This window comes from Coregonus clupeaformis, chromosome 28 (genome assembly GCF_020615455.1).
Source record: "Coregonus clupeaformis isolate EN_2021a chromosome 28, ASM2061545v1, whole genome shotgun sequence".
Classification (NCBI taxonomy): Eukaryota; Metazoa; Chordata; class Actinopteri; order Salmoniformes; family Salmonidae; genus Coregonus; species Coregonus clupeaformis.
The window spans coordinates 7,281,885-7,308,099 of NC_059219.1; the positions used below are offsets into that span (position 1 = coordinate 7,281,885).

Below are 26,215 nucleotides of genomic sequence, written 5' to 3' on the forward strand. Positions count from 1 at the left end.
TTGTATTCCATAAAACCGTCTAACCAATTTTGCCCAAAGCCCAGAGACAGCTTCTAAGGGTTTAACATGAGCCTTTTGCCTTAATCTGGCACATCCACATACGTGTTAATTACTGTCCATAATCCTTGACAAATAAACACAGAAAATTAACAGAATTAAGAAAATTGAATAAATGTGAGCTGCTGGGGACTGTATGATGCATGGTGGTATTGTAGTCTTGAAGGTGAGGATCATGGTTATTGTAGTCCTGTTGAGGGCAAGGATAATGGTTACTGTAGTCACTGTCAGGGAGACGAGAGGTGGATGATGGTTATTGTAGTCAGTGCCAGGGAGAGGAGTGTGTTGAGGGGTAGTGTGTGTCCGGTGTTGCATAAGTGTGTATCGCAGCAATGCCTGGTCATCACGTAGATGGTTGTGTTGGAGAAGATCTCCACACTTGTCACCAGCTCACACTCCTTCACCTTGACACAGCCCAGCAACTTAACATCCAACACATCACCTACAGAAACACACACACACATCGTTAACACACATACACACTGTCAACACACTAATACGCTCCACTTCACATTCCTCTTCCAAAAACACACAAAACCCAGCACCGTTATGTCCCACACACAGAACACACTCACACACAGCACCCCCCGGCCATGTCTATGCATGTGACCTCACCTGCCTTCCCTCGGCCGGTGTAGCACTTCTCCCCGATGTTGCAGTTGGTTTTGGTGGTGTAGCAGGCATCCCAGAAGCCAAGGTCACAGCGGAAACACTGCAGAGGCCCCTCCTCCTCCCGTTGCTCCTCCTCCTGATCATCCTCATCTGGGACCACAGGGTTTTATCATGTACAGTACACTCTCAGACAGGGACATAATCGCTACAAGTCATCAGTGCTATATTGAATTATTGATTGAATTGATTTGATAATTTAAAGTTGAAGGCTGCTCCTGACGGAGACAACATTACATACATAAAAAAATATTTGAGAATAAAAACAAGTAAGATCGAAGGTTTATTTCTATTGTGGTCCTCTTTGGTAAATAATATGAAAGGTGGGCAAGATTGCATTGTACACACTGTACACTCAATGCAGTTTTAAAAACATTAACAACAGTACTTAATTACAAATATTTACAACATAATCAACAGTACAGAGGTATCCTTACACAGGTCACTTCTTGAAAAGAAAAATACCCCTAACAACCATTCCATTTCTCAAGGTGATGCCTTAAAGCTGTTCTCTGACGACAAAGATTTTATGTACAGTGAGTGGTAATTTGTTCCACAGTACTGCAATAGACAAGAGTGGAATAGAGGAATACGTTTTTCCCGATGAAGCTCTTGAATCTACAGGAAATAAAGTTGGTTGCGCTCCCTCTGGTGGAATACTGGTGGGTGTCACCAATGCGCTTAAAATAATTACACAGGTACTGTAAATTTGGGAAAGAGTTATGTAAAATGTTGTGGGTAACCCCCAACTTGGGTGACTTGTTTCACTTGAGCAACTCTTGAGCCATTTCAGTTCATCAAAGAGACAGGGTTGAACATGAGTACGGAATGGGAGCTTGAGAATAATCCGGACTATTTTATTCTCAATGGTGTAAAGTACTTATGTAAAAATACTTGAAATTACTACTTAAGTCGTTTTTTGGGGGTATCTGTACTTTACTATTTATATTTATGACTACTTTTACTTCACTACATTCCTAAATAAAATTATGTACTTTTTACTCCATACATTTTCCCTGACACCCAAAAGTACTTGTTACATTTTGAATGCTTAGCAGGACAGGAAAATTGTCTAATTCACAAATGTATCAAGAGAACACCCCTGGTCATCCCTACTGCCTCTGATCTGGCGGACTCACTAAACACATGCTTCATTTGTAAATTATGTCTGAGTGTTGGAGTGTGCCCCTGGCTATCCGTACATTTAAAAAACAAGAAAATGGTGCCGTCTTGTTTGCTTAATATAAGGAATTTGAAACTTAAGTATATTTTAGCAATTACATGTACATTTGATACTTAAGTATATTTAAAACCAAATACTTTTAGACATTTACTCAAGTAGTATTTTACTGGGTGACTTTCACTTTTACTTGAGTCATTTTCTATTAAGGTATTTTTACTTTTACTCAAGTATGACAATTGGGTGCTTTTTCTACCACTGCTTATTCTGAGAGGTTTCTGAAGCTTGTTCTTGAGGCACACACATAATCAATTATATAATCAAAATGACACTGCACAAGGGTCCCTGCCAGTGTCTGCAGTATTTTCCTATCAAGAAAATGTTATTTCCTAGTCAGAAACGTTACTTTTTGGTTAACCTTGGTGAGAGCTTTTAAGGCCATACTCTCACCTGATCGGTCACTATCTTACTCACAACCAAAGTAGAAGTAGCTCACGGCATCTTTGGCTGTAAGCACTGTGTCTATCGTAGACTACAGAAGACTAAGTCTATAGTAGAATACAGAAGACTGTGTCTATAGTAGAATACAGAAGACTGTGTCTATAGTAGAATACAGAAGACTTTGTCTATAGTAGGCTACAGAAGACTGTGTCTATCATTTTACATTTACATTTTAGTCATTTAGCAGACGCTCTTATCCAGAGCAACTTACAGTTAGTGAATACATATATATATTTTTTTATACTGGCCCCCCGTGGGAATCGAACCCACAACCCTGGCATTGCAAACGCCATGCTCTATCAACTGAGCTACATCCCTGCCGGCCATTCCCTCCCCTACCCTGGACGACGCTGGGCCAATTGTGCGCCGCCCATGAGTCTCCCGGTCGCGGCCGGCTGCGACAGAGCCTGGATTCGAACCAGGATCTCTAGTGGCACAGCTAGCACTGCGATGCAGTGCCTTAGACCACTGCGCCACTCAGGAGTAGGTCTATAGTAGAATACAGAAGACTGTGTCTATAGTAGAATACAGAAGACTGTGTCTATAGTAGAATACAGAAGACTGTGTCTATAGTAGAATACAGAAGACTGTGTCTATAGTAGGCTACAGAAGACTGTGTCTATAGTAGAATACAGAAGACTGTGTCTATAGTAGAATACAGAAGACTGTGTCTATAGTAGAATACAGAAGACTGTGTCTATAGTAGGCTACAGAAGACTGTGTCTATAGGAGAATACAGAAGACTGTGTCTATAGTAGGCTACAGAAGACTGTGTCTATAGTAGAATACAGAAGACTGTGTCTATAGTAGGCTACAGAAGACTGTGTCTATAGTAGAATACAGAAGACTGTGTCTATAGTAGAATACAGAAGACTGTGTCTATAGTAGAATACAGAAGACTGTGTCTATAGTAGGCTACAGAAGACTGTGTCTATAGTAGAATACAGAAGACTGTGTCTATAGTAGAATACAGAAGACTGTGTCTATAGTAGGCTACAGAAGACTGTGTCTATAGTAGAATACAGAAGACTGTGTCTATAGTAGGCTACAGAAGACTGTGTCTATAGTAGAATACAGAAGACTGTGTCTATAGTAGAATACAGAAGACTGTGTCTATAGTAGAATACAGAAGACTGTGTCTATAGTAGAATACAGAAGGTTGTGTCTATAGTAGAATACAGAAGACTGTGTCTATAGTAGAATACAGAAGACTGTGTCTATAGTAGGCTACAGAAGACTGTGTCTATAGTAGAATACAGAAGACTGTGTCTATAGTAGAATACAGAAGACTGTGTCTATAGTAGAATACAGAAGACTGTGTCTATAGTAGAATACAGAAGACTGTGTCTATAGTAGAATACAGAAGACTGTGTCTATAGTAGGCTACAGAAGACTGTGTCTATAGTAGAATACAGAAGACTGTGTCTATAGTAGAATACAGAAGACTGTGTCTATAGTAGAATACAGAAGACTGTGTCTATAGTAGAATACAGAAGACTGTGTCTATAGTAGGCTACAGAAGACTGTGTCTATAGTAGGCTACAGAAGACTGTGTCTATAGTAGAATACAGAAGACTGTGTCTATAGTAGAATACAGAAGACTGTGTCTATAGTGCGCCAAGATGTTACAGTAAGAGGGGAAACTAAAGTAGTTTAGTCGGATCATTTTCTTAGGTAGCTGTATCTTGTGTTCATCTGCCAGCAGCATACAACACTGCATCCCACTGCTGAAAAGCATTAATGGTGGATGAGGTAAGTTTGTAAAGCACTTTGAGCACCTAGATGGAAATTAGGTTTAGATGGTAAGTCTAACGCTATGTACACATTAGGGTTAGACTTACTGCTTATAGCTAGTCCAGTTAAACTGTTGCTCCATTACCACCTGCCATGGCATCCACCCCTGGTGGGAGCAGCTCCTAGTGCTAATCCAAACCCTGAGTTTCAGTGATGTTCCTAATCTCTGGTCATCAGCCCCTCTCATCCTGTTAGCTTGTTAGCCCCTGCTAGCTCAGGTGAACACTAATTGGCTAGAAGATTGGGGTTGCACAAACTCACCAACTGGAACTAGCAAGTATTTCATCCAGTGTTTGTATATCACTGGGTTGGAACAAAGACCTGCATGCACACACCAGGACTACAGTTGACCTAACGATTACTAAATGGACTACAATAGCTACCTAAAACTAATTCCAGTAATCATCCCAAACCAGAGGAGGCTGGTGGGGGGAGCTATAGGAGGAGTGGCTCATTGTGATGTCTGGAATGGAATAAATGGAACGGTATCAAACACATCAAACATGAAAACCCTGTTTGACTCCAATCCATTCATTCCATTCCTCCTATTGCTCATCCCACCAGCCTCCTCTGTCCCAAACATAGAGTCACCCAACCCAACCTCAACTTAACTCTCTTCTAGTAATTATCTTCTCTTCCAGTAATCATCCCAAACATAGAGTCACCCAACCCAGGAGAGTGACTGCAGGACTGGTGAAGGTGTTTAAAGACATGAAAGCCCCATCCTCTTCAATCAGAACAATCCCAGTATTTGTATAAAACTGATACTGACGTATTTGTATAATACTGATATAATTATGTTCGTAGTGAATATGTTCATGGATGCTCTGTGTAGCTACAATGTCATGTTTATTATGTTCTTATTGACGTGTTATGTATGCTTTATGAACACACATTTAAATAATATATATCTTAAATGTGCTGTAGCAGTTTGGAGTTGGTGTTGAACAACATCATTCTATGATTCTAACATTGCAATTTTATGTTCACCACATTCTGTATGAAAAACTTCACATCCCATACCTAAACTAAAGCCTACCTAAATACTATGACCCAGATCAGAGAAGGGCCAATTTAACTCAATTTACCTGCAGAAGCTGTTAACATCGGCAGGGCAAAAACACAGAGCATCAATCCCCTCATTTCAGAAATAAATCCTTAAAACTATCCAGAGAAGGGCCAGTTGAGACCACAAAACAAGGAGTGTCCCTGAGGAAGTCAATGAGCTCCATGGTGACAGTAGGAGCAGGCACCCCTGTAGCAAGAATTGGATTAAGACGCATTATACCTGTTTATTCTCACAGACCAATCACTGTTGTTGTCAGAGGGCGCACTTCGCAGTGGGCCAGCCATCCGGAGCAGAGACGTAAAGATATAGGCTCTCTATAAGCTGTCTATATATATATATATATGGCTCTGATCCGGAGCATGTTATTGCAATGGTGGAAAAAGTACCCAATTGTCATACATGAGTAAAAGTAAAGATACCTTTATAGAAAATGACTCAAGTAAAAGTGAAAGTCACCCAGTAAAATACTACTTGAGTAAAAGTCTAAAAGTATTTAGTTTTAAATATACTAGAGTATCAAAAGTAAATGTAATTGCTAAAATATACTTAAGTATCAAAAGTAAAAGTATAAATAATTTAAAATTCCTTATATTAAGCAAACCAGACGGCATCATTTTCTTGTTTTTTAAAATTACAGATAGCCAGGGCAAACTGGTAAATAGTCAAGTAAAGTACAGATACCCCAAAACACTATTTAAGTAGTACTTCAAAGTATTTTTACTTAAGTACTTTACACCACTGTGTTATTGTAAAGCTAAGACATTTAATTAACCAATCGACACAGACAAAGAACTGTCTGTAACTAGTCTGGGCTGGATTTTGAGTAGTTACTACTATTCACTAACTCATGAAAATATCTGTACTTCCCCCCCATATTAAACTAACACATTAGCATCATCAGAGAGAATGTATTTTGGGAAACAGCTGTTGGATGCTTAGAAATGCTCTTTATGTGGGATCTAAATACTTTTTTATTTGATTTCAACTATATTTTGACATGAGCCCTATACTTACAAAAATATACTACGAAAAGCCAAAAAGATGGATTTAAAGCTACAAAGGATAGAACAGATAGAGAGTATTAGGTTCTCACAGGGCATAGGAAAAAAGCCTATTATACTTCATTATTTAATGAACATGTTTAAACACCTCAAAGGGAATAATGAGATGTCCTAAATCAACGTTGAGGGTTAGATATCCATTAGTAACCTGTACTTGACTGAATGTTCTACCACATGGCGCTATTGAAATCCTACTTTATGTGAAGATAGACTCACAGCAGGTGTTGTTGTGTGGGTCACAGGTGTCCCAGGTGTTGTTGGGTGGGTCACAGGTGTCCCAGGTGTTGTTGTGTGGGTCACAGGTGTCCCAGGAGTTGTTGTGTGGGTCACAGGTGTCCCAGGTGTTGTTGGGTGGGTCACAGGTGTCCCAGGTGTTGTTGTGTGGGTCACAGGTGTCCCAGGAGTTGTTGCTGTGCCAGATTGAAGCACTAACTTGAGATCCTGACTATCTACTGATCAATGGGAGATTTGCACAAAGTTGTGATTTGCATGTGCAGATCTCAGGTTAGGATTCAGCCCTCTGGTCCTGTAACCCCAGTAGGGTCTCCCCCCTCGGTAACACACGTGTCTGACTCAGCGAGGAGGAGTTAAGCAGCTTAGAGACAGTGCTCCCAGTCACACCAGGCGGACATGTATCTGCAAAGCAGAGGGGGTTACAGTACAGATCCTGCATAAACTCTAATAAACTCTATGTATGACTAACAGTAGAGGGAGACTAAAACAACTGTCCTGTTTGTGGGATTGTGTAACACAAAGACAGACTGAGACAGTTAAACAAACCTAGGCAACAGCAAGAGCAGAAATATCTGTGTGGGACAGAGAGGGTGTGTGCGTGTGCGCCCGTTTGTGTGTGCATGTGTGTGTGTGTGTGTGTGTGTGTGTATGTATGCGTCTGTGTGTGTTATGGAAGGCCATAGGTGGAGCATTGTGAGAGTAAGGGTTAGGGTCAGGCAGGGATTACATGTGAATTTAATCTGATGTTCAGGATTACAGCCCAGCAATCAAACACTGACTGAACACATAACTCAGCCGCTGCATTACTAAACTCACAAAAACACACACCTCCCAGTATTAGTATAGTCAGAAGTAATGGTTTATCCCTGGTAGTGTCACTTGTGGTGAACTGGGGTTAATGGCTTCAAAAACAGAAAGAGGCGTGTGAGGTTTACCATGCGTGAAAGCATGCATGCGGTTGTGTGTGTGTGTGTGTGTGTGTTGTGCCTGTGTGAGGTGTAGATGTGTCTAGCCGTGCAGGGCAAGGCAGCCTTGGCGTTCATCACTAATCTCGATGGCATTATCACAGCATGTGTCTGAACAACAGAGGAAATACTCTGCAGTCCTGAAACACCAATAAAAAACTCTCAGTCTGTTCCACAGCATAATTAGAGACTGGAGGAGAACACTCAGGACAATTAAAATCCCCCTCCCTCTCCCCCCTTCATCTCTCCCTCCTCCCTCTCCCTCCTCCCTCTCCCCCCTTCATCTCTCCCTCCTCCCTCTCCCTCCTCCCTCTCCCCCCTTCATCTCTCCCTCCTCCCTCTCCCTCCTCCCTCTCCCCCCTTCATCTCTCCCTCTCCCTCCTCCCTCTCTCCCCTTCATCTCTCCCTCCTCCCTCTCCCTCCTCCCTCTCCCCCTTCATCTCTCCCTCTCCCTCCTCCCTCTCTCCCCTTCATCTCTCCCTCCTCCCTCTCCCTCCTCCCTCTCCCCCCCTTCATCTCTCCCTCTCCCTCCTCCCTCTCTCCCCCTTCATCTCTCCCTCCTCCCTCTCCCTCCTCCCTCTCCCCCCTTCATCTCTCCCTCCTCCCTCTCCCTCCTCCCTCTCTCCCCTTCATCTCTCCCTCCTCCTCATCCCCCTTTTACTGCATCTGTGGGCTCTATTCAATCAAACCCACAGTCTAACATCCTAATGGTTTTGGGTACTGTAAAAACAAAAGGTTTGTTGCATACATGCTGTAAATATATACTTCATACATGTACTGCAAACAAAGACTACCAACTGGGCACATTTGGTTGAGTCGTCAGCTAACGTGAATTCAACGTGAAATCAACAAAACAAATTCACCATGACATTGTATTTAGGTAAAAAGTTTGGTGGGAAAAGGACGCAATTTCCTTACGTTGATGACTTTGTGCAAATGTTTTGCTGAAATGACGTGGAACAACGTGGACTCAACCAGTTTTTGCCCAGTGGGTAGTAACATCTCTAACTCAAGTAAAGATCAGAGTAAGCATGTGGACAGCCAACTGTGAGAAGGCATTCACTTTATTTTCATTGCTATGATTTCTGTCCAGCTCCTGAGCCAAGTTTGGGTGTGTGTAAACAGAAACCCTAAAGGAGAAGAGCCGTGACAAACAGTCACTAATATTAGATACAACTTTGAGTTACAGTTAAAACAACAGCATGAATCAAAGTTCTCCAAAGTAGCCTGTTTCATAGCGGAATGTCTGGTCGTATTTAGTGTGTGTGTGTACATGTATGTGTGCGTGTGCGTGTGTGTGCGTGCGTGTGTGCATGTATGTGTGCGTGTGTGTGTGTGCATCATTCAGGATGGCACCACAGTCACTGTCTGCAGTGGAATCCTCTCCAAGCCCAAATACGGTCAAACCACCCTGAGAGAGACTTTACTATACAACAACAAGCTGATGTCACCTAGCCCTGTCTCCCCCTGGCCCTGCCTGTCCTAGAGGGGTAGAGAGAGATGGCCAACACACTCCACTGCATCTACAGGCTATAGACACCACAGAGAGAGATGGAGAAATATGTGGTGCATTTATTTAGAAAACCGTGTACAGATGTGAGTGAGTACAGTAGTGTCTCAGAGTTCGTGAATAGAGTGGATAGGGGAGCCTGTCTGCACATTATAGTTGATCTCACTGGAGTTACAGGAGTCAGAGTACACAGAGGAGGGAGCGGGGGAGGGACAGGAGGAGGGGGGGTCCTGGTGGTGCAGGACTCTGGTCAGCAGGGTTGACCCCTCCTTCCCCCCCACCTCTCTGACTCTTTCTTCACCCCCCTGCCCCCCTCTCTGTCCCTCCCCTGGCAGCAGTGAGCTCAGCTCCCCCACAGAGAGAACATTCAACTCTGACCCCTCCTGTCTAGGCACTCTGGGAGGCAGGGGGGGCAGGCACTCCTCAGGGAGAGGGGAGAGTCTGTCTGAGGGTTCTCTCTGGTTCCCCTGTTCCACATCCTCATAATCACGGTTCTCCCGGCGCCGTTCCCTTGTTTTCTTCCGTTTGTGTTTCCCCTGCTCCTCAGGGTTCTCAAGGTTCTCACGCTCTCGGTTCTCGCGGTCCCGGTTCTCGTACAGTAGGGTTCCGGCACAGATGAAGATGAACAGGCCGACGCCCATCACGACAGGGCCAAGCAGTTTCATTCGCTCGCTGTGGGAGCTGCCTCGCCCACCCACGGGGTTAGGGGTGGAGCTAGCGTACCCGGCCACGGCCACAAACATTCCCACCATCACCACGACAACGCCCGCAAGCAGCCACACCCCAGGAGGGGAGCGGAGGCGGAGTCTGACTTTGAGCTCATCCTTCTGTCGCTGTGGGAAGCAGAGTGGGCGGGGCCATGTGGTTTGTGGGCAAGTTGTTTCAGGTGAGTGGGAGGAGTCTTGGGTGCAGACAGCGTTGACCGCTCCAGTGGACCCCGCTGCTGTCATCCTCTACCACAGACTGGATAGACAGAGAGAGAACAAGGACAGGAGAGAGAGAGAGAGAGAGAGAGAGAGAGAGAGGACAAGGACAGGAGAGATAGAGATAGAGAGAGAGAGAGAGAGAGAGAGAGAGAGAGAGAGAGGAGGAGGACAGGAGAGAGGTAATGGGGAAGAGAAAGGGGTTCAATCAGAGGGAGAGAAGAAAGAAGGGGAAAGGGTGGGGTGGAGAGAGAGGGATTGTTGAGAGTTCACTTTGTAAACAACAGGAAATGACAGAGGTGATAAGAACCCCAGGAGTTAATGAGATGCTGTATGTGAGTCTCTCACGCCTCCTTCTAAACTCCACTCTAGACTACCCTATACACAAGCACGTTCACTGTAGCCGTCACATTTAAACTCGAACTAAATATTCCACAATAGCTTATGGAAATACTAAAATAACGCACTGTCAAGACAAACACATCAATGGCGTCCAATTCTGAGCTAAATGGATAATATATGGTCCCAGAGGTAACAGTCAATTGACCCAGTCCCAGATGTGGCTTCTATTAGATTTCACATAAAGTAATTTCGTCTGATTTGGGGCTTTCCTTGAACAGAACATTCACTCATTCCGTCACTTCAACATTAATGCAAAAAAACAAGACATTTAGTAAAGATGAAACAAAGTTCAGAAATTGTAGATTTTACATAAATTATGTAACATCAGATGGCATTAACATCAGTCAAAACGTTCACCGAAGGTTCGAACTTGTGCAACATTGTAGCAGACCCTCGACAACTTTTCTCGAGGGAGCGGAGTTGCGTTGTCCGATTCCCGATACAAAGTAACCGTAATCTTTTTATTTATGGGTATCTGACACTAAAGCCTTTTTGACATTAGGGATGTCTGAATAATGTTAAAGGTAAGTCAACACTATAGACCAAATACAAACTAAAATGAAAAAGTAACACTTGCTTTTCATATGCTGCGCTCTGATTTTGGATAACATTCCGATAAAGGTTACTTGTCTCGATTTGGCTGTTGCTCCGTCGTGGACATTTCTTCGTCGCTCCTGCTGCTGACATCTCTAAAACTATTTTCTCAACATGATGACCGTTATTTCTTTTGTCCCTACATTCATATGATCAATGTTGACTCTTCAGCTCCCTCTTTAAATGTTTTCCAGGAGTTTCACCCCTCGACCAGGTTGCATATTAACATCTATACAGCCTTGGTTTAAAGCGGCGAATAGGCTACAACGGCGCATGCGGGATCTTGGTCCTCATAAATTCCCGATGAGTAAATAGGCCTAAATGTTTCAGTTGCCTTTTGACTTGACTCTATATTATGCGCACACTTTGCTTTTTGGAATACAGTTTGATGTTTCAGAAGCACTAAGTCAGAGTATAAAGCTCTGCGTGTATGTTTTTGGTTTTACTATCCTTGTACTATCCAACTAGGGACATTTTGCTGGACCCCACAAGGAAAAAGGCTATTTTAGGTTTAGGGGTTGCAGTTAGAATTAGGGAATAGGTCTAGGGGGTTAAGGTTAGGGAAAATAGGTTTTTGAATGGGAATCAATTGTTTGGTCCCCACAAGGATAGTTAAACAAACATGTGTATGTGTGTGTTAGTAAGATATGCTGTGTCTGGTTGTGTGGCTGAGGGGTCGTGGGAATATTTGGCTGGTTTGGGCCACTCCCACAGTGATCCTAGAAGTTATTATTAGTTAGAACAGCAGAATACTTGGGTGTGTGTGGGGGGGGCATCAGAGTGAAGAAGGGAGGAGAGAAGATTGATAAATAGAATGGTGTGGGGCTGGATGGAGAAAGGTTTATGACATAACCAGGTGTGTGCTGGGACGGGACAGGTGTGTGCTTAGGTGTGGCATCAGTTCCTGTGAATCTGAGGCAGTAACAGGATACAGACACATCACTGACACAAGGTAATGATGACCACAGATCAGTGTGGTTAACAGATCAGAAGAGTGAATAACCAAGCCCTCAGGCAGTGTGCACATTAGAATAATATACAACACCAAAGACTGTATTTCATTTATTCCATTCCACTCACACACACACTCCAGCAAACACAAGCAAACATGCACCTTCACAACTGACACCATCTCACAAGTCAACAGCACTTATCAATCCCCCTTAAATTAAAATACATAAATACCGGTTTTGAATATAAACAATATTGTTGATAAACACATTTAAGCTCATTGCAACACACTTCCAAGGTATCACAAGGATGACATTGACAAAAAATCTTTAAAAGATTAATTCCTCAATTCAATTAAAAAAAATACATTTTTCATTTCTTGGAAAAGATTGGTATTGATTTGCATAAGCTTCCAAAGAACCACTTCTTATTGGGATGCAGGGTGTCACGACCCCAGAGCTATAATACACTATTTACACTGCGTACACAATAGATCAATCAGACCAAATGAAACAGTAAACAATATTCACTCAGAACACATTGATGATTTTCTTTTCTTTCCTTTTTTACATTCCAACTTCATTATCGTTTGACCATTATCTCTTAAGCAGGTCCACAGAAAAACATCTCTCTTCAGCTGAATTAGTCCTGAAGTCCAGCATTCCTTAAATTCCAATGCTATAACATTTGCCCTTTTAAATAAACATCTGACTGACACACACATACACACACAAATCAATCCTCTCCCTCCCTCCACCCAAGCCTTGAGCCGTGCCAACCTCTTCCTGCCTTGGACCTGTAGAGACGTATCCATCTGATGGAGAGAGGTAGAACTACATGGTGCTTTTCTCTCACAACAAAAAAATAAATCAAGAAGTATTCAAGCAAAAACATGTACTGACTATTCTTGTTCCATTTTCTCAGGGCTGAGCATCATTTCCTCACAATTTAAAATAAAAACAGATATTTAAAAATAATAATATTAAAAGGTAGACTCAGCGGTATGACGTAGATGCAGAAAGTAAACAGCATAGTGGGTCAATTTCCGCAACAACTAAGAGCGTTGAAGCGCGAGGCTCAACTTCTCCGCTGTTTTGCTTCCCGGTAGCCAGGGAACAGCGTGAAACGAACCCATGCACATGTGCAGATCACAGGAGGCTGCTGATGGGAGGACGGCTCATAATAATGTCTGTAATGGAGTAAATGCAATGGTATCAAACACATGGAAACCATGTGTTTGATGAGTTCAATGCCATTCCACTATTCCGTTCCACCATTACAATGAGCCCGTCTTCCCCAATTAAGGTGCCACCAACCTCCTGTTCCGCAGATACTATGTGTGAGAGCGAAGTCTTGCATCTCGCTCATCTCAATATCTGTGGAGCTGCTCGTGGCAACATCATTTCGCTGAGTCTAACTTCAAATCGAATTCAATATCAATACTTTTAAGATGCCCACTACTCATTTCTTATTCATTCAGAAAACAAACATTTAAGTTAAAGGGGCAATCTGCAGTTGCTATATACATTTTTGGACATATAAATGAATGATATGTACCCATTGATTCTTGAAGAATATCTTATAAATGCCTCATGAGCTTAGTTCAACAGTCGTACCCCATCAGAACCCAAAATATAAGATTGTTTTACTTCAATGTTGGTAAACAACGTAAATGTAAACAAACACTGTATAGCCTCAAAACATGGTTAAAACTATAATTTTGATGATGGTCAGTCCTTACATACATAGTTCTGTCTATGAATTTGAGTGGTAACATTTCTCCAGCCCCATCCCTCAGCTTTCGGCCAAAACAGTGGTGGGGTCATCGCTTTAATATTGTTTCAACTCAGGATTGCCCCTTTAAATTATAATTGTTGTTATGTTACAGTATAAAACACTTTCTTGGGTTGTCTGTGCCATCTGTCTGACAGGTAAGATCTCAATTGCATACTCCTCGCGTCCTCTCTCCTCGTCTCCTTCTGAAAACCCATTGGAGAAGTTCAGAGGGGCGGGACCTCTGGCTTTCTCATCCAATGGGTTTTGAGAAGGAGACGAGGAGAGAGGACGCGAGGAGTATGCAAATGAGATCTTCCCACAGACACCGCAGGTACATCCTCTCTGTATCCTCTCTATTCCTCTACACTGACGTGCAAGAACTGGATAGGTGAAAGCAGATTCCTGGTGGGCATCCATCACGTTGCTCTGACCTATCCTACGGCTCTGATCAGTGCAGATGAAGATAATAATAATAATAATAATAATAATAATATGCCATTTAGCAGACGCTTTTATCCAAAGCGACTTACAGTCATGTGTGCATACATTTTTACGTATGGGTGGTCCCGGGGATCGAACCCACTACCTTGGCGTTACAAGCGCCATGCTCTACCAATTGAGCTACAGAGGACCACAAGATCAAAGGGGATAAGGTAAGGAGGCAAGGAAAGGAGATGAAACTTCTCTAGACTATTGAGATACAGCGGTCGGGTATGGGAGGAAGTGAAGCGTGAGGGTGCATCTCACTCCTCATCAGCGTTCTTCAGCATGAGTATGGCGTTGTATATCTTGAGGGCGGGGCCTAGTTTGATTGACAGGATCTTGACTATGTCTGCTTGGGTGAGAAGCAGGAAGGCCTCTCCGTCTATTTGCTGGAGCGATACACAGAGACACAGAATAAGCTCCAACACAGAACGTGTGTGTGAGTGTTTGAATGTCAATGGCAGAATTTAATTTCACTTGGTTGCATTGTCATAGGATACACCAACCAGGAGCAGCAAATGAGAGGAGTGTGTGTGACTATCCTGATTCACACAGTTGGAGTTTGAAGTGGTAGTTCTTACCTCTGTCCTGAAGGTGGCAGCGTGCTCTTTGCAGCCCGGGAGCCCTTTGACAAAACTGGCCACCTGACCAACAGGGAAACAAACATTAACACACACACACACACACACACACACACACATAAATAAATAAAAACGCAATAGGATACACAAAGCTATTGTATTGGCTGTATGTGTAATGTATGTGTTTTGCACAATATGTGGTCCTCTGTAGCTCAGCTGGTAGAGCACGGCGCTTGTAACGCCAAGGTAGTGGGTCCGATCCCCGGGACCACCCACACACAAAAATGTATGCACGCATGACTGTAAGTCGCTTTGGATAAAAGCGTCTGCTAAATGGCATATTATTATTATTATTATTATTATTATTATTATTATATGTGAGTTTGTATAGTATGCGTACAGTGTGCCTGTACATGTTTGTATTGCTTATCTCCTCATGTGTGCGTGTCTGACCTCGTCAGCGGTCCAGGTTGCAACTCTCTTAGCAGTGAGGCCCAGGACCTCAGGGAGCAGCTGGCAGTGTTTGTCCCAGCACAGAGCCACCCTGTGAGGGGGAGAGGAGGAGCCACCTGGGGAGAACACTGACTCATGGAGTGCCTGCTGGAGAGACAGGGGGTCTGGGGGAGAGGGAGGAGAATTGAGCTGTTCATATCTTCAATAGACATGCACAGATAATATATAAACCACACAGCGTTACACCCATTCTCTATTTCTGGGAGGAGAACCTCTACCTTTCCCATCTCCACTCTCCTGCTTGACCAAGTGCAGCTTCAGATACTTTGGGACTGGAGCAGACCTGCTGAAATACAACATACAGTGCCTTCAGAAAGTATTCACACCCCTCAACTTTTTCCACATTTAGTTGTGTTACAGCCTGAATTTAAAATTATTAAAATGAGATTTTTTTTGTCACTGGCCTACACACAATAAATACCCCATAATGTCAAAGTGGAATTATGTTAAAATGTATGAAATGTCTTGAGTCAATAAGTTGAGGAGTAAAAATTTGCTTAACAAGTCACAAAAATAAGTTGGATGGACTCAATCTGTGTGCAATAATTGTGATTAACATGACTTTTGAATTACTACCTCATCTCTGTACCCCACACATACAATTATCTGTAAGGTCCCTCAGTCGAGCAGTGAATTTCACACACAGATTCAACAACAAATCCAGGGAGGTTTTCCAATGCCTCGCAAAGAAGAGCACCTACCGGTGGATGGGTAAAAAAAAAAAAAAAAAGCAGACATTGAATATCCCTTTGAGCATGGTGAAGTTATTAATTACACTTTGGATGGTGTATCAATAGACCCAGTAACTACAAAGATACAGGCGTTCTTCCTAACACAGTTGCCGGAGAGGAAGGAAACCGCTTAGGGATTTCACCATGAGGCCAATGGTGACTTAAAACAGTTACAGAGTTTAATGGCTGTGATAGGAGGATGGATCAACAACATTGTAGTTACTCCACAATACTAACCTTACTGACAGAGTGAAGGAAGGAAGCCTGTACATAATACAAAAATAATCCAAAACATGCATTCTGTTTGCAACAAGTCACTAAAGTAGTACTGCAAAAAATGTGGCAAAGCAATTCACTTTATGTCCTGAATACAAAGTGTTATGTTTGGGGCAAATCCAATACAACACATTACTGAGTACCACTCTCCATATTTCAAGCATAGTGGTGGCTGCATCATGTTATGGGTATGCTTGTAATCGTTAAGGACTGGGAAATTTTTCAGGATAAAAAAGAAACGTAATGGAGCTAAGCACAGGCAAAAATCCTAGAGGAAAACCTGGCTCAGTCTGCTTTCCACCAGACACTGGGAGACAAATTCACCTTTCAGCAGGACAATAACCTAAAACACATGGCCAAATCTACACTTAAGTTGCTTACCAAGAAGACAGTGAATGTTCCTGAGTGGCCGAGTTACAGTTTTGACTTAAATCTACTTGAAAATCTATGGCAAGACCTGAAAATGGTTGTCTAGCAATGATCAAGAACCAATTTGACAGAGCCTGAACATTTTTGCAAAGAATAATGGCCAAATGTTGCACAATCCAGGTGTGGAAAGCTCTCAGAGACCCAGAAAGAGTAAAAACTGTAATCGCTGCCAAAGGTGCTTCTACAAAATATTGACTCAGGGGTGTGAATACTTATGTAAATGAGACATTTCTGCATTCATTTTCAATAAATTAGCAAACATTTCTAAAATCATGTTTTCACTTTGTCATTATGGGGTATTGTGGGTAGATGGGTGAGAAAATGTAATCCATTTTGAATTCAGGCTGTAACACAACAACATGTGGAATAAGTCAAGGGGTATGAATACTTTGTGAAGGCACTGTCCTCTCTTAGTAAACCAACAAAAAACACTCTGCTCCAACATGCATTTCAGAGTTTGGTAGGAGAGAGGAGTGTGTGCCTTACCTCTTGGCCTTGGCTCCGTCGTGGCTGGGCTCGGTTGAGCCCCCTGGTGGCTCACTCTGACTGCTGCACCCGGATCGTTCGCCCTCGACAACCGTTGGCCCCCTAGTAACACTACCATAGAAACAACTGTTGCCATAGAAACAACTCCACAACTCCAGACTTGATTTGCAGTACGATAACAAAAGAAGGCACTGAAGCAGAGCTCTCCAAACCCCTTCTGTTACATGTTCCACACGTACCTGGTCTGAGGGGAGTGGTCTGCAGGCTCGGGCTGCTCTGGCGTGGTGGGGGTGTTTGTCTGGGTGTGTGAAGGAGGGTCTGGCCGTCGCCCACGGTGATGAGGCCCACTCAGGGTCATAGGTCGTTCTCCACTCAGACGGTCTGGTACCTGGCCCTCCCTGTTCAGGTTCATCTCAGAGTACGGACAGCTCACCCCTCTCACACACACACACACACACACACACACACACACACACAAACACTACTAGTTCAGAACAGGAACACACATCACCTTGCTCACAGATCACAAGTCATTGTATGACGTGTTTTGATAACAAAACTATTTTGACAGTTTGTGTGTGTGTGTGTGTGTGTGTGTTACTGACGTGTAGTGGGTTCCGTAGCGGGGTCCTCGGATGTGGCCAACCCCATTGCATCCTGGGGTAGGACAGCCCTGCCCTGGGAGGACCAGCATATCAGTAGAGCCTGAAACACACCGCAGAGTTACTACTACTAGCTAGTACTACACACCCACACACCCACACACACACAGAGACAGAAACACCAGAGAGAGTGACCTGACCACACACACAGACATACACTAAATAGTGTTTATGTCCCCATAAACCGACAGCTAGCTACAGCAGCTGTGTAGAACCAGCATCATTTTAACTACACATTTTTTTCTGCATGCCACTTCTTGCAAACCTTACACTTTGGGACTGGTTGGAAAATATTTGTGGGTTTTAGCAAAGTCATGACCATGTCGATTTTTTGGAAGTGTGTGTGTGTCTCACCATTGGGGGGGTGTTGTAGGGGATGACTAGTCTTCTGACACCAGCCCACAGGGTGCAGGTCTGGGCAGTCAGCGTCCACCCAGTAGTCATACTCCTCACTCCAGCCATCAAAATGGATCTGAGAAAGACAGACAGGGTTACACACACACTACTCCACAATAATCATACAGTACTCTCACACACAGCGTACCCTCAGTCGGTGGTCCTCCACCTCGGCGATGGTTGTTACACGGATGAGCATGGGGTTCCTCTTATCGACGGCTTCCAGCTTCATTCCAGCCTGGAACCCATGGCACGGACGCTACAGGACACATTCAAGAGTTAACATCATGATTGATACAGATGGATTCATTTGCATATTTGTAGCTGATATAAATAAAGAACGTCAGACGACCCAGCACAGAGCCCAGGGGAACTCCATGTGAAAATCCCCCAGGCATCCCAATCAACACCAACAATGTAATTTGCATGTGTCACAGGTTTGAGTGTCAACTGTATGTGTGTGTGAGAATGTGTGTTTGTGTGCCTTACCAGTTTGAAGGCACGTGCAGGGACTGCCTGTGTCCCAGTCTCCTCCATGTATTTATCCCAGGAAAAACTCTTCGGGTGCTTATACTCTGAGAGGGGAAACCACAACACACACCCTTATACAATGTTTTATGGTGTATCCAAATAAAGCGTTGAAATAGGTTTTGTGTGTGTCTCACCAGCAGGGGTGGTGAGGGTTAGCTCAGCCTCCTCACAGTAGCCTACAGGGTGGATGTAGGGACTGCTGGCATCACACCAGTAGTCATAGGTGTCGTCCCAGTTGTCAAAGTGTATGAGGAGTCTGTTGTCAACAGCAGCCGCGATGGACGCTACGCAGATCAGATACGGATTCTTCTTATCCACCGCCTCCAGCTTCATACCCGCACGGAACCCTGACGGAGTCACCGACTACACCCACAAGCACCCACATAGTTCATGTACAAACTTACTTGAACAGACCTAAGGTCACCAACACAAACACACTGTTAATGGATCCACACAGGCTGTGAGGTAGGCTCACCGTGTTGAGGCTCTTGAAGAGGTGTTTGGGGGCCAGCTGACCTCTGCAGTTCTTCACATACATGTTCCAGTTGAACTCCCCATCCTTACAACCTAGACACAAAAGGTTGAAGGTTAAAGTTTTGTCCAGCAGCAATTGTGCAGTCGGTAGAATATGCATGTGTGTCGTGTGTGTGTGTATGTGTGTCTGGGGTGTGTGTATGTGTGCGTGAGGTGTGTGTGTGTGTATGTGTGTCAGGTGTGTGTGTATGTGTGTCTGGGGTGTGTGTGGGGTGTGTGTGTGTATGTGTGTCTGGGGTGTGTGTGGGGTGTGTGTATGTGTGTCTGGGGTGTGTGTGGGGTGTGTGTGAGTATGTGTGTCGGGTGTGTGTGTATGTGTGTCTGGGGTGTGTGTGGGGTGTGTGTGTATGTGTGTCTGGGGTGTGTGTGGGGTGTGTGTGTGTATGTGTGTCGGGTGTGTGTGGGGTGTGTGTGTGTATGTGTGTGGGGTGTGTGTGGGGTGTGTGTGTGTATGTGTCTGGGGTGTGTGTGGGGTGTGTGTGTATGTGTCTGGGGTGTGTGTGGGGTGTGTGTGTGTATGTGTATGGGGTGTGTGTGGGGTGTGTGTGTGTGTGTGTGTCTGGGGTGTGTGTGGGGTGTGTGTGTGTATGTCTGGGGTGTGTGTGGGGTGTGTGTGTGTATGTGTGTCGGGTGTGTGTGGGGTGTGTGTGTATGTCTGGGGTGTGTGTGGGGTGTGTATGTGTGTCTGGGGTGTGTGTGGGGTGTGTGTGTGTATGTGTGTCGGGTGTGTGTGTGGACCTTTGGGCAGCAGCAGCTTGTGTCCCATCTTCTCACACCAGCCCGCGGGCTTCACATCCCAGGTGTCAGCATTTACCCAGAAGTCATAGCATTCTGGATAGCCGTCGAAATGAAGCCTTATCCTATAACCCTGGACCTGAGACAGAGAGAGAGAGAGAGAGGAAGGAACGCAAAGAAACGAGGGAAAGCAAAGGGTTAGTTGTTAGAAAACAGATTTTCCCCCTATATTTTATTGGTCTGACCTGTTAAACAGACACGTACCTCAGCAACACTGAGCACACAGAACAGAGAGGGGTGACAGGGGTCCAGTCCTTCTAACTTCATCCCCACTTTGAAGGCATTCCTGCTCTGAGGGAACGACTGGTGCTGCAGGACACACAGATAACACTCTTTGACACGTCTGTACAACTGTTTGTGTGTGTGTGTCAGAGTGAGAGCGCATGATAAAGTGTATGTGCCACACCTCCTTGAACAGTTTAAGGGGGGCAGCTATAGCCTTCTCCTCCTCCAGGTAGGAGGGCCAGCTCCAGGGTCGCTTCTTATTGGGTGGGGCTGTCACTGGGGGTGGGACAACGAAACAGTCACCAATCAGTGACATGAAAACCAGCAGGATTTCAGCACTCATGACCCCTGGTCTACCTGATTGGACAAACTTTCTAGCCCTTGTCATGAACAACAAATCCATCCTCTCATCTATCCATCCTCTCATCTTATCCATCCTCTCATCTATCCATGCTCTCATCTATCCATCCTCTCATCTATCATCCTCTCATCCCTCCTATCTATCTATCTATCATCCCTCCATCTATCCATCCCTCCATCCTCTCATCTATCATCCCTCCTATCTATCTATCCATCCCTCCATTTTCTCATCTATCCATCCTCCCATCTATCCATCCTCTCATCTATCATCCGCTCATCTATCCATCCCTCCATCCTCTTATCTATCCATCCTCTCATCTATCATCCGCTCATCTATCCATCCTCTCATCTATCCATCCCTCCATCCTCTTATCTATCCATCCTCTCATCTATCATCCGCTCATCTATCCATCCTCTCATCTATCCATCCCTCCATCCTCTCATCCTCTCATCTATCATCCGCTCATCTATCCATCCTCTCATCTATCCATCCCTCCATCCTCTTATCTATCCATCCTCTCATCTATCATCCGCTCATCTATCCATCCTCTCATCTATCCATCCCTCCATCCTCTTATCTATCCATCCTCTCATCCCTCCATCCTCTCATCTATCATCCGCTCATCCCTCCATCCTCTCATCTATCCATCCTCTCATCTTATCCATCCTCTCATCCCTCCATCCTCTCATCCCTCCATCCTCTCATCTTATCCATCCTCTCATCTATCCATTCTCTCCCTCCCCTCATGTAATAACAGTACATACCTAGCTTGGCCAGCTTAGCAGCTCTCCTCCCTTTGACAACCTTGACCTTGTCCTGTAGAGAGAGAGACAGTGACACATCAGCAGGAGAGCTGCCACACACACACAACATTACTCTGCTTTCCAGGACCAGCGTTGGTGACATTTTCTATCATCACCTCTTCCTCCTCCTGGTTGTCTTCCTCTTCATCACCAGAGTCCATGTAGATCTTCCTCTTTTTCCTCACTCTTTTCCCCCAGTCCCCCTCCACCCCCCTCTCTCTCCCTCTGCTCCCCGGGAGATGACCTAAACACACACAGAACAGAGGTCATTCTGTGAACTATGCTCATGTGATGACTGTTTCAGGTCTTAACTGTTACTACTATCAATATGCTTTCTAAAATACAGTACAGTAAGAATAGCTAACATCTTAGAGTGGGAGTCTTTACCTGCCACTGGAGGTCTGGACACAGATGGAGCTGCAGTATTTGCCCTGGAGGAAACTCTCCAGTGGACCGGAACCCCCACACGACCTACAGCTAGCCATCGCAACCCTGGGGACCACCTCTGCACTGGAGCCCACCTCCGCACTGGGACCTACCTCGACGCTGGGGCCCACCTGCACACTGGGCTCCTCCACAGTGGGACCCTCCTCTAGAGACAGAAGCACAGGGCCTTGAGCTGGGGGAAAGAGAAGAGTAATATTGAAGCTTTGTAGAATTCAACGTTGAATGTGGGAAATGTAATGGATTCTATGGCCCCATCTGCAGAGCACCCAGTATGTAGTATGCTAATATACACAGTGCTGACATAGACTCATAGCTCTGATATAAATACTACACACCTGTATTATAAACAGTCATAACTATGTTATAACCCCTATGTAACCGTATGTTTACATTACCCTTAGGTGCAGGTGGCTGGACTTCCTTGGCTGCAGAGGAGGCTGCACTGCTCTCGGATTGGGCCTCTGGTGGAGGGGTGGGCCTTTGCGACTGGGCGGGGTTCTGGGGGGCTAGCCCTGCCTCTTTGACCTCTGGCTCTGTCACGATCTCCAAAGTTCCAAACTCTGTCATACGGAACTGAGAGACACCAGTTAGTCACACACCTGTCTGTAGTATCCACACACACACACACACACACTCACACACACACACCGTACCTTGATGTCGCTGCCGGGCAGTGTGGCGATGCCGTCCTGCCAGTCCAGAGCGCCCATCATGTCAAACTCTGCCCCCTGGGAGGGGCCATCGCTGGGCGGGGTGTCAGTCATCTCTCCCTGCTCTCCTCCTCCTGCACTGACATAAATCAATTAATCAGTCAGCCAGTCAATGGGCGTGTTCGAGCGGTCACCGCCTTTCAAAATGTGTTGCATTATGGGGATAAAAATTGTCTGACTTGTGCCTACATGTCGACTGCACGAACTTGACAAAAACCATGTGATCAAAGGTCATGCAGTTTTTGATGAAGTCGCATTCAAGTCGCTGCTGTTGCTTCTCACCAACTGCACCATGTGGCCGTCGTCTGGCTAGTGGGAGGAACTATAGGCACTATCTGTCAACCAATCATTAGGATGTTTTTAGTTGACCCACGTGAACGTGACCAAAGACGTGACTGAAACAGAAACCAACTTTGCTGCGATTCTAAAGCTATAGGGGATACTATGATATTTGAGACCTCTCTCTAACCAATTAATTGCACACGTTATGTTTTCAGTTTGTGAGTGTGTGATGAGGGTATAGAAAAGTTTATTTCGACATTTATAAAGAAAAACATGTATATACAATAGCAGGTATGTTGACACTGCCATGTTGATCTGAGCCTTTCTTTTAGAAAACCATTACTAGGGCCGGGACGATACCAGTATCGCGATACTTGTTAGTATCGTGGCAAGGAAACAAAGCACAAAGCCGTTTTAACTTCTTTAGGAAAGCAGCCCTATAGTTGGAAGCAAACGTCATTGTCATCCAGAGTCACATTTATTTATTTTCCAAGCTAGAACACAATATTTTACATACAGCAGGTTTTTAAAGAACCAAAGAATTTAGTCTGCTTCGTGTTTGAATTTTTGCATGGAAATAATATTGCGATACTGGTATTGCGATACACAGCCTAACCATTACAGTGTCTGACATTCTGCTGTCGCAGATGCACCTCCCCTGACTTTACTCGTTAGAATGTTTAGTTAGACTTACTACTCAAACACACCTAATCACTCAATAACCATACAGGTGTCACATCCAAATTACCTCGTACCCCAGCACTGGTACCCCGTGTGTATATAGCCAAGTTATCGTTAATCATTGTGTATTTTTTCCTTGTGTTATTATGTTTTCTATTACTTTTCTATTTTTCTCTCTGCATTGTTGGGAAGGGCCCGTAAGTAAGCATTTCACTGTTAGTCTACACCTGTTGTTTATGAAGCATGTGACAAATAACATTTGATTTGAATTAAGACAGCACGCCCAGTTCAGCAGTGGAAGGGGAAACACTGCCACATGGCTATTGACATATCTGCCTGTCTTTCATGTTAAGACAAGATGTGTGGGTGTTTGTTCATGCAAGGATCTGGGATAGACTAGGCATTTACATTTTAGTCATTTAACAGACGCTCTTATCCAGAGCGACTTACAGTTAGTGAGTGCATACATTTTCATACTGGCCCCCCGTGGGAAACAAACCCACAACCCTGGCGTTGCAAGCGCCATGCTCTACCAACTGAGCTACAGGGGACTACTAGGCCTGTCTGTATGTTCTCAGAGTAAAACTGAGATTGAGAAAAATCTGTCAAATGGATACAATTGTCTATCTACGTGTTTTAGTTAGATATAAGATATATATGTCTGTATCTATGTAATGTTTTTGCACCATGTACTTTCGGGACCACAATGGAAATAAGTCACTGACTTTATTTTGCTATCCCTGTTACGTTTTGAAAATGAATGTAGTGTGTGTATGTATTTTGTTTAACTGGCTAATAAAAACAATCACTCAAATTACATTATCCGAAAAGGTGTACTCGAAGAATGTTCGAATATCCCTGACACAAAAAGTACAGGTACCTGCGAGAAGTCAACCAACGCGTGCAAGTCAGGTACTAAAGAACCGCATCCCATCGCCGCTAGAGGGCGACTGTAGGTTGACTGTTGTGGAATACACCATGCACTTATATGAAGCAAAACAGTAAATATTTTACTTTTGAAAACTAAATATCAAATAATAAATGCACAAGCACTCCTGCATGGATTAGCCTAGAACACAAGTATTGACAAACACCGTGAGAGACGTGTCAAATACAAGTTAAAAGAACAAGTTCAGCTTTTCCTTGTTTTAACAGTATCTTATTAAATCGGTTGTTTGCATTGCCGCGGACAACAGAGATGGTAGAATAATCAATTGTTTTAAAGAAAACAATGTGTTCTGCACAGAAAGGTCGAATTTACGTGTGTTTTAATCAAACTATGATCACGATATAACGTTTTCGCCTCGACGCTGGTTCAACACTATATTTTGGTCAAATAAATGATTTGTTTGACTGAAATAAACGAATGGGAAGTAAACAATCAAGTGTGCTTTTCGACAGCTGTCAGTTTACGTTCCCAAGTTTAAACCTCGAATTTATTCGACCATAAATAAAGTGTTCGTGCGCCCATGATTAGCATTCGTCTTATACAAAATGGCGGAGCATAGGAAGAGGCCACCAACACGTTAAAACTATGTAAATGACTCAAGTTATTTATTAAAACACATAATGCATTGACTTGTCTGTCAAATAAAACCAAATATATACCCTGCAATTTCATATGTTAGTGTTTTCCCTCATCATGGCCATTTTCTTTACTTTCCCCTTGTCTCGGAATGTCAGCCAGCTAGCTGCCAGCTAGCTTGCTAACTGCTTCTGGCTAGCAAAGCGTCACTACGGTTCAATTCAAACGGGTAGCTAGACGGCTAGGAACTGGGACTAGCATTGTGGCTTGGTGTAGCGAAGTAAGGACAACCAGTAATAAATAAGTTTCCAGGTTTTGAACGTTAGAAAATGTTTAGGAACGGACTTCCACAATAGTTGGAATAAATAAATAAATAACCGCCCATACACTGCGTTATTTGTTCAAGGCTAAACTATAGAATTGCTTGTTTTTAATTTCTTCAATAGAAACTTGACTCTCCGATTTATCTTTACGGTTTTAAATCACAGTACAAATAATAAGAACCCGTGCAAACTATAAAACGAACGATGCTTTACCGATTACTGTTGTTATTTGCAACATGTAATGTATAACGGCGATTATATTGTTAGAAAATTATGGAACTCACCTCGTTTCTGTTTTAACTCTTATTTTGAGCTGGATAGTGGATGCAACACGCATGCGCTCAATGAAAGCTGCCTGACAACTTTGGATCTCGGTAAACTTGAGGACACAACTATTGATGGTGGATAGGTACAGCAAGACAGACGCTTAGAGTGGACATATAGTTTATTAAATATTGTATTCATGCCTTGGGACTAGTCTTTCTCCCTCGTGTATTTTCAGAATCTCAGAGAGCATCAAATCGGAGCGCAGGGGCGTGCAGCGTCTGTTTGGCGTGGCGCGCGATTTCCATTGTGGTCATGTCGCTGAATGCCGTCAATAACTGTTTACGTCACTACCAGTCAATATTGGCCCCATATGTTAAAAGAAAGATGACAGTAGACTAATCATAAACCCAACTTCTAGCTGTTTTATGAACGTGGCCACACTTCCTACCAGTAATTCAGATAAAAAGTAAGAGCGGTCAAGCCTAGAC

The 26,215-nt window shown here is 43.9% G+C and overlaps 3 protein-coding genes across 4 annotated transcripts; all 3 read right to left on the bottom strand.

Annotated features, from left to right (window-relative positions):
- Positions 1 to 128: 128 nt before the first annotated feature.
- LOC121542338 (sperm acrosome membrane-associated protein 4-like) lies at positions 129 to 5,404 on the bottom strand. Its single transcript, XM_041851738.2, has 3 exons — positions 5,290 to 5,404; positions 673 to 819; positions 129 to 499 (listed from the first exon to the last, which is right to left on the bottom strand). The coding sequence occupies exons 1-3, from the start codon at positions 5,342 to 5,344 to the stop codon at positions 285 to 287; spliced, it is 417 nt and encodes a 138-aa protein (XP_041707672.1). The 5' UTR covers positions 5,345 to 5,404; the 3' UTR covers positions 129 to 284.
- An 8,859-nt stretch (positions 5,405 to 14,263) lies between these two features.
- LOC121542337 (lethal(3)malignant brain tumor-like protein 3) lies at positions 14,264 to 21,679 on the bottom strand. 2 transcript variants are annotated; one of them, XM_041851737.2, is made up of 17 exons: positions 21,609 to 21,679; positions 21,454 to 21,505; positions 20,510 to 20,604; positions 20,308 to 20,412; positions 20,047 to 20,182; positions 19,250 to 19,341; positions 18,909 to 19,137; positions 18,733 to 18,818; positions 18,392 to 18,502; positions 18,202 to 18,319; positions 17,791 to 17,890; positions 17,425 to 17,622; positions 17,186 to 17,296; positions 15,482 to 15,546; positions 15,204 to 15,367; positions 14,751 to 14,813; positions 14,264 to 14,558 (listed from the first exon to the last, which is right to left on the bottom strand). In XM_041851737.2, the coding sequence occupies exons 1-17, from the start codon at positions 21,651 to 21,653 to the stop codon at positions 14,430 to 14,432; spliced, it is 1,899 nt and encodes a 632-aa protein (XP_041707671.1). In that variant the 5' UTR covers positions 21,654 to 21,679; the 3' UTR covers positions 14,264 to 14,429. The 2 variants fall into 2 exon arrangements, with proteins under 2 accessions (XP_041707671.1, XP_041707670.1); XM_041851736.2 differs by having other exon boundaries at positions 15,482 to 15,549.
- Positions 21,658 to 25,804, bottom strand: LOC121543771 (lethal(3)malignant brain tumor-like protein 3; the record flags this gene model as incomplete). Its single annotated transcript, XM_041853922.2, has 5 exons — positions 25,745 to 25,804; positions 22,593 to 22,723; positions 22,335 to 22,512; positions 21,880 to 22,111; positions 21,658 to 21,736 (listed from the first exon to the last, which is right to left on the bottom strand). Coding segments are annotated over exons 2-5 (600 nt in total), but the record flags the coding sequence as incomplete, so codon positions are not given.
- Positions 25,805 to 26,215: the final 411 nt, after the last annotated feature.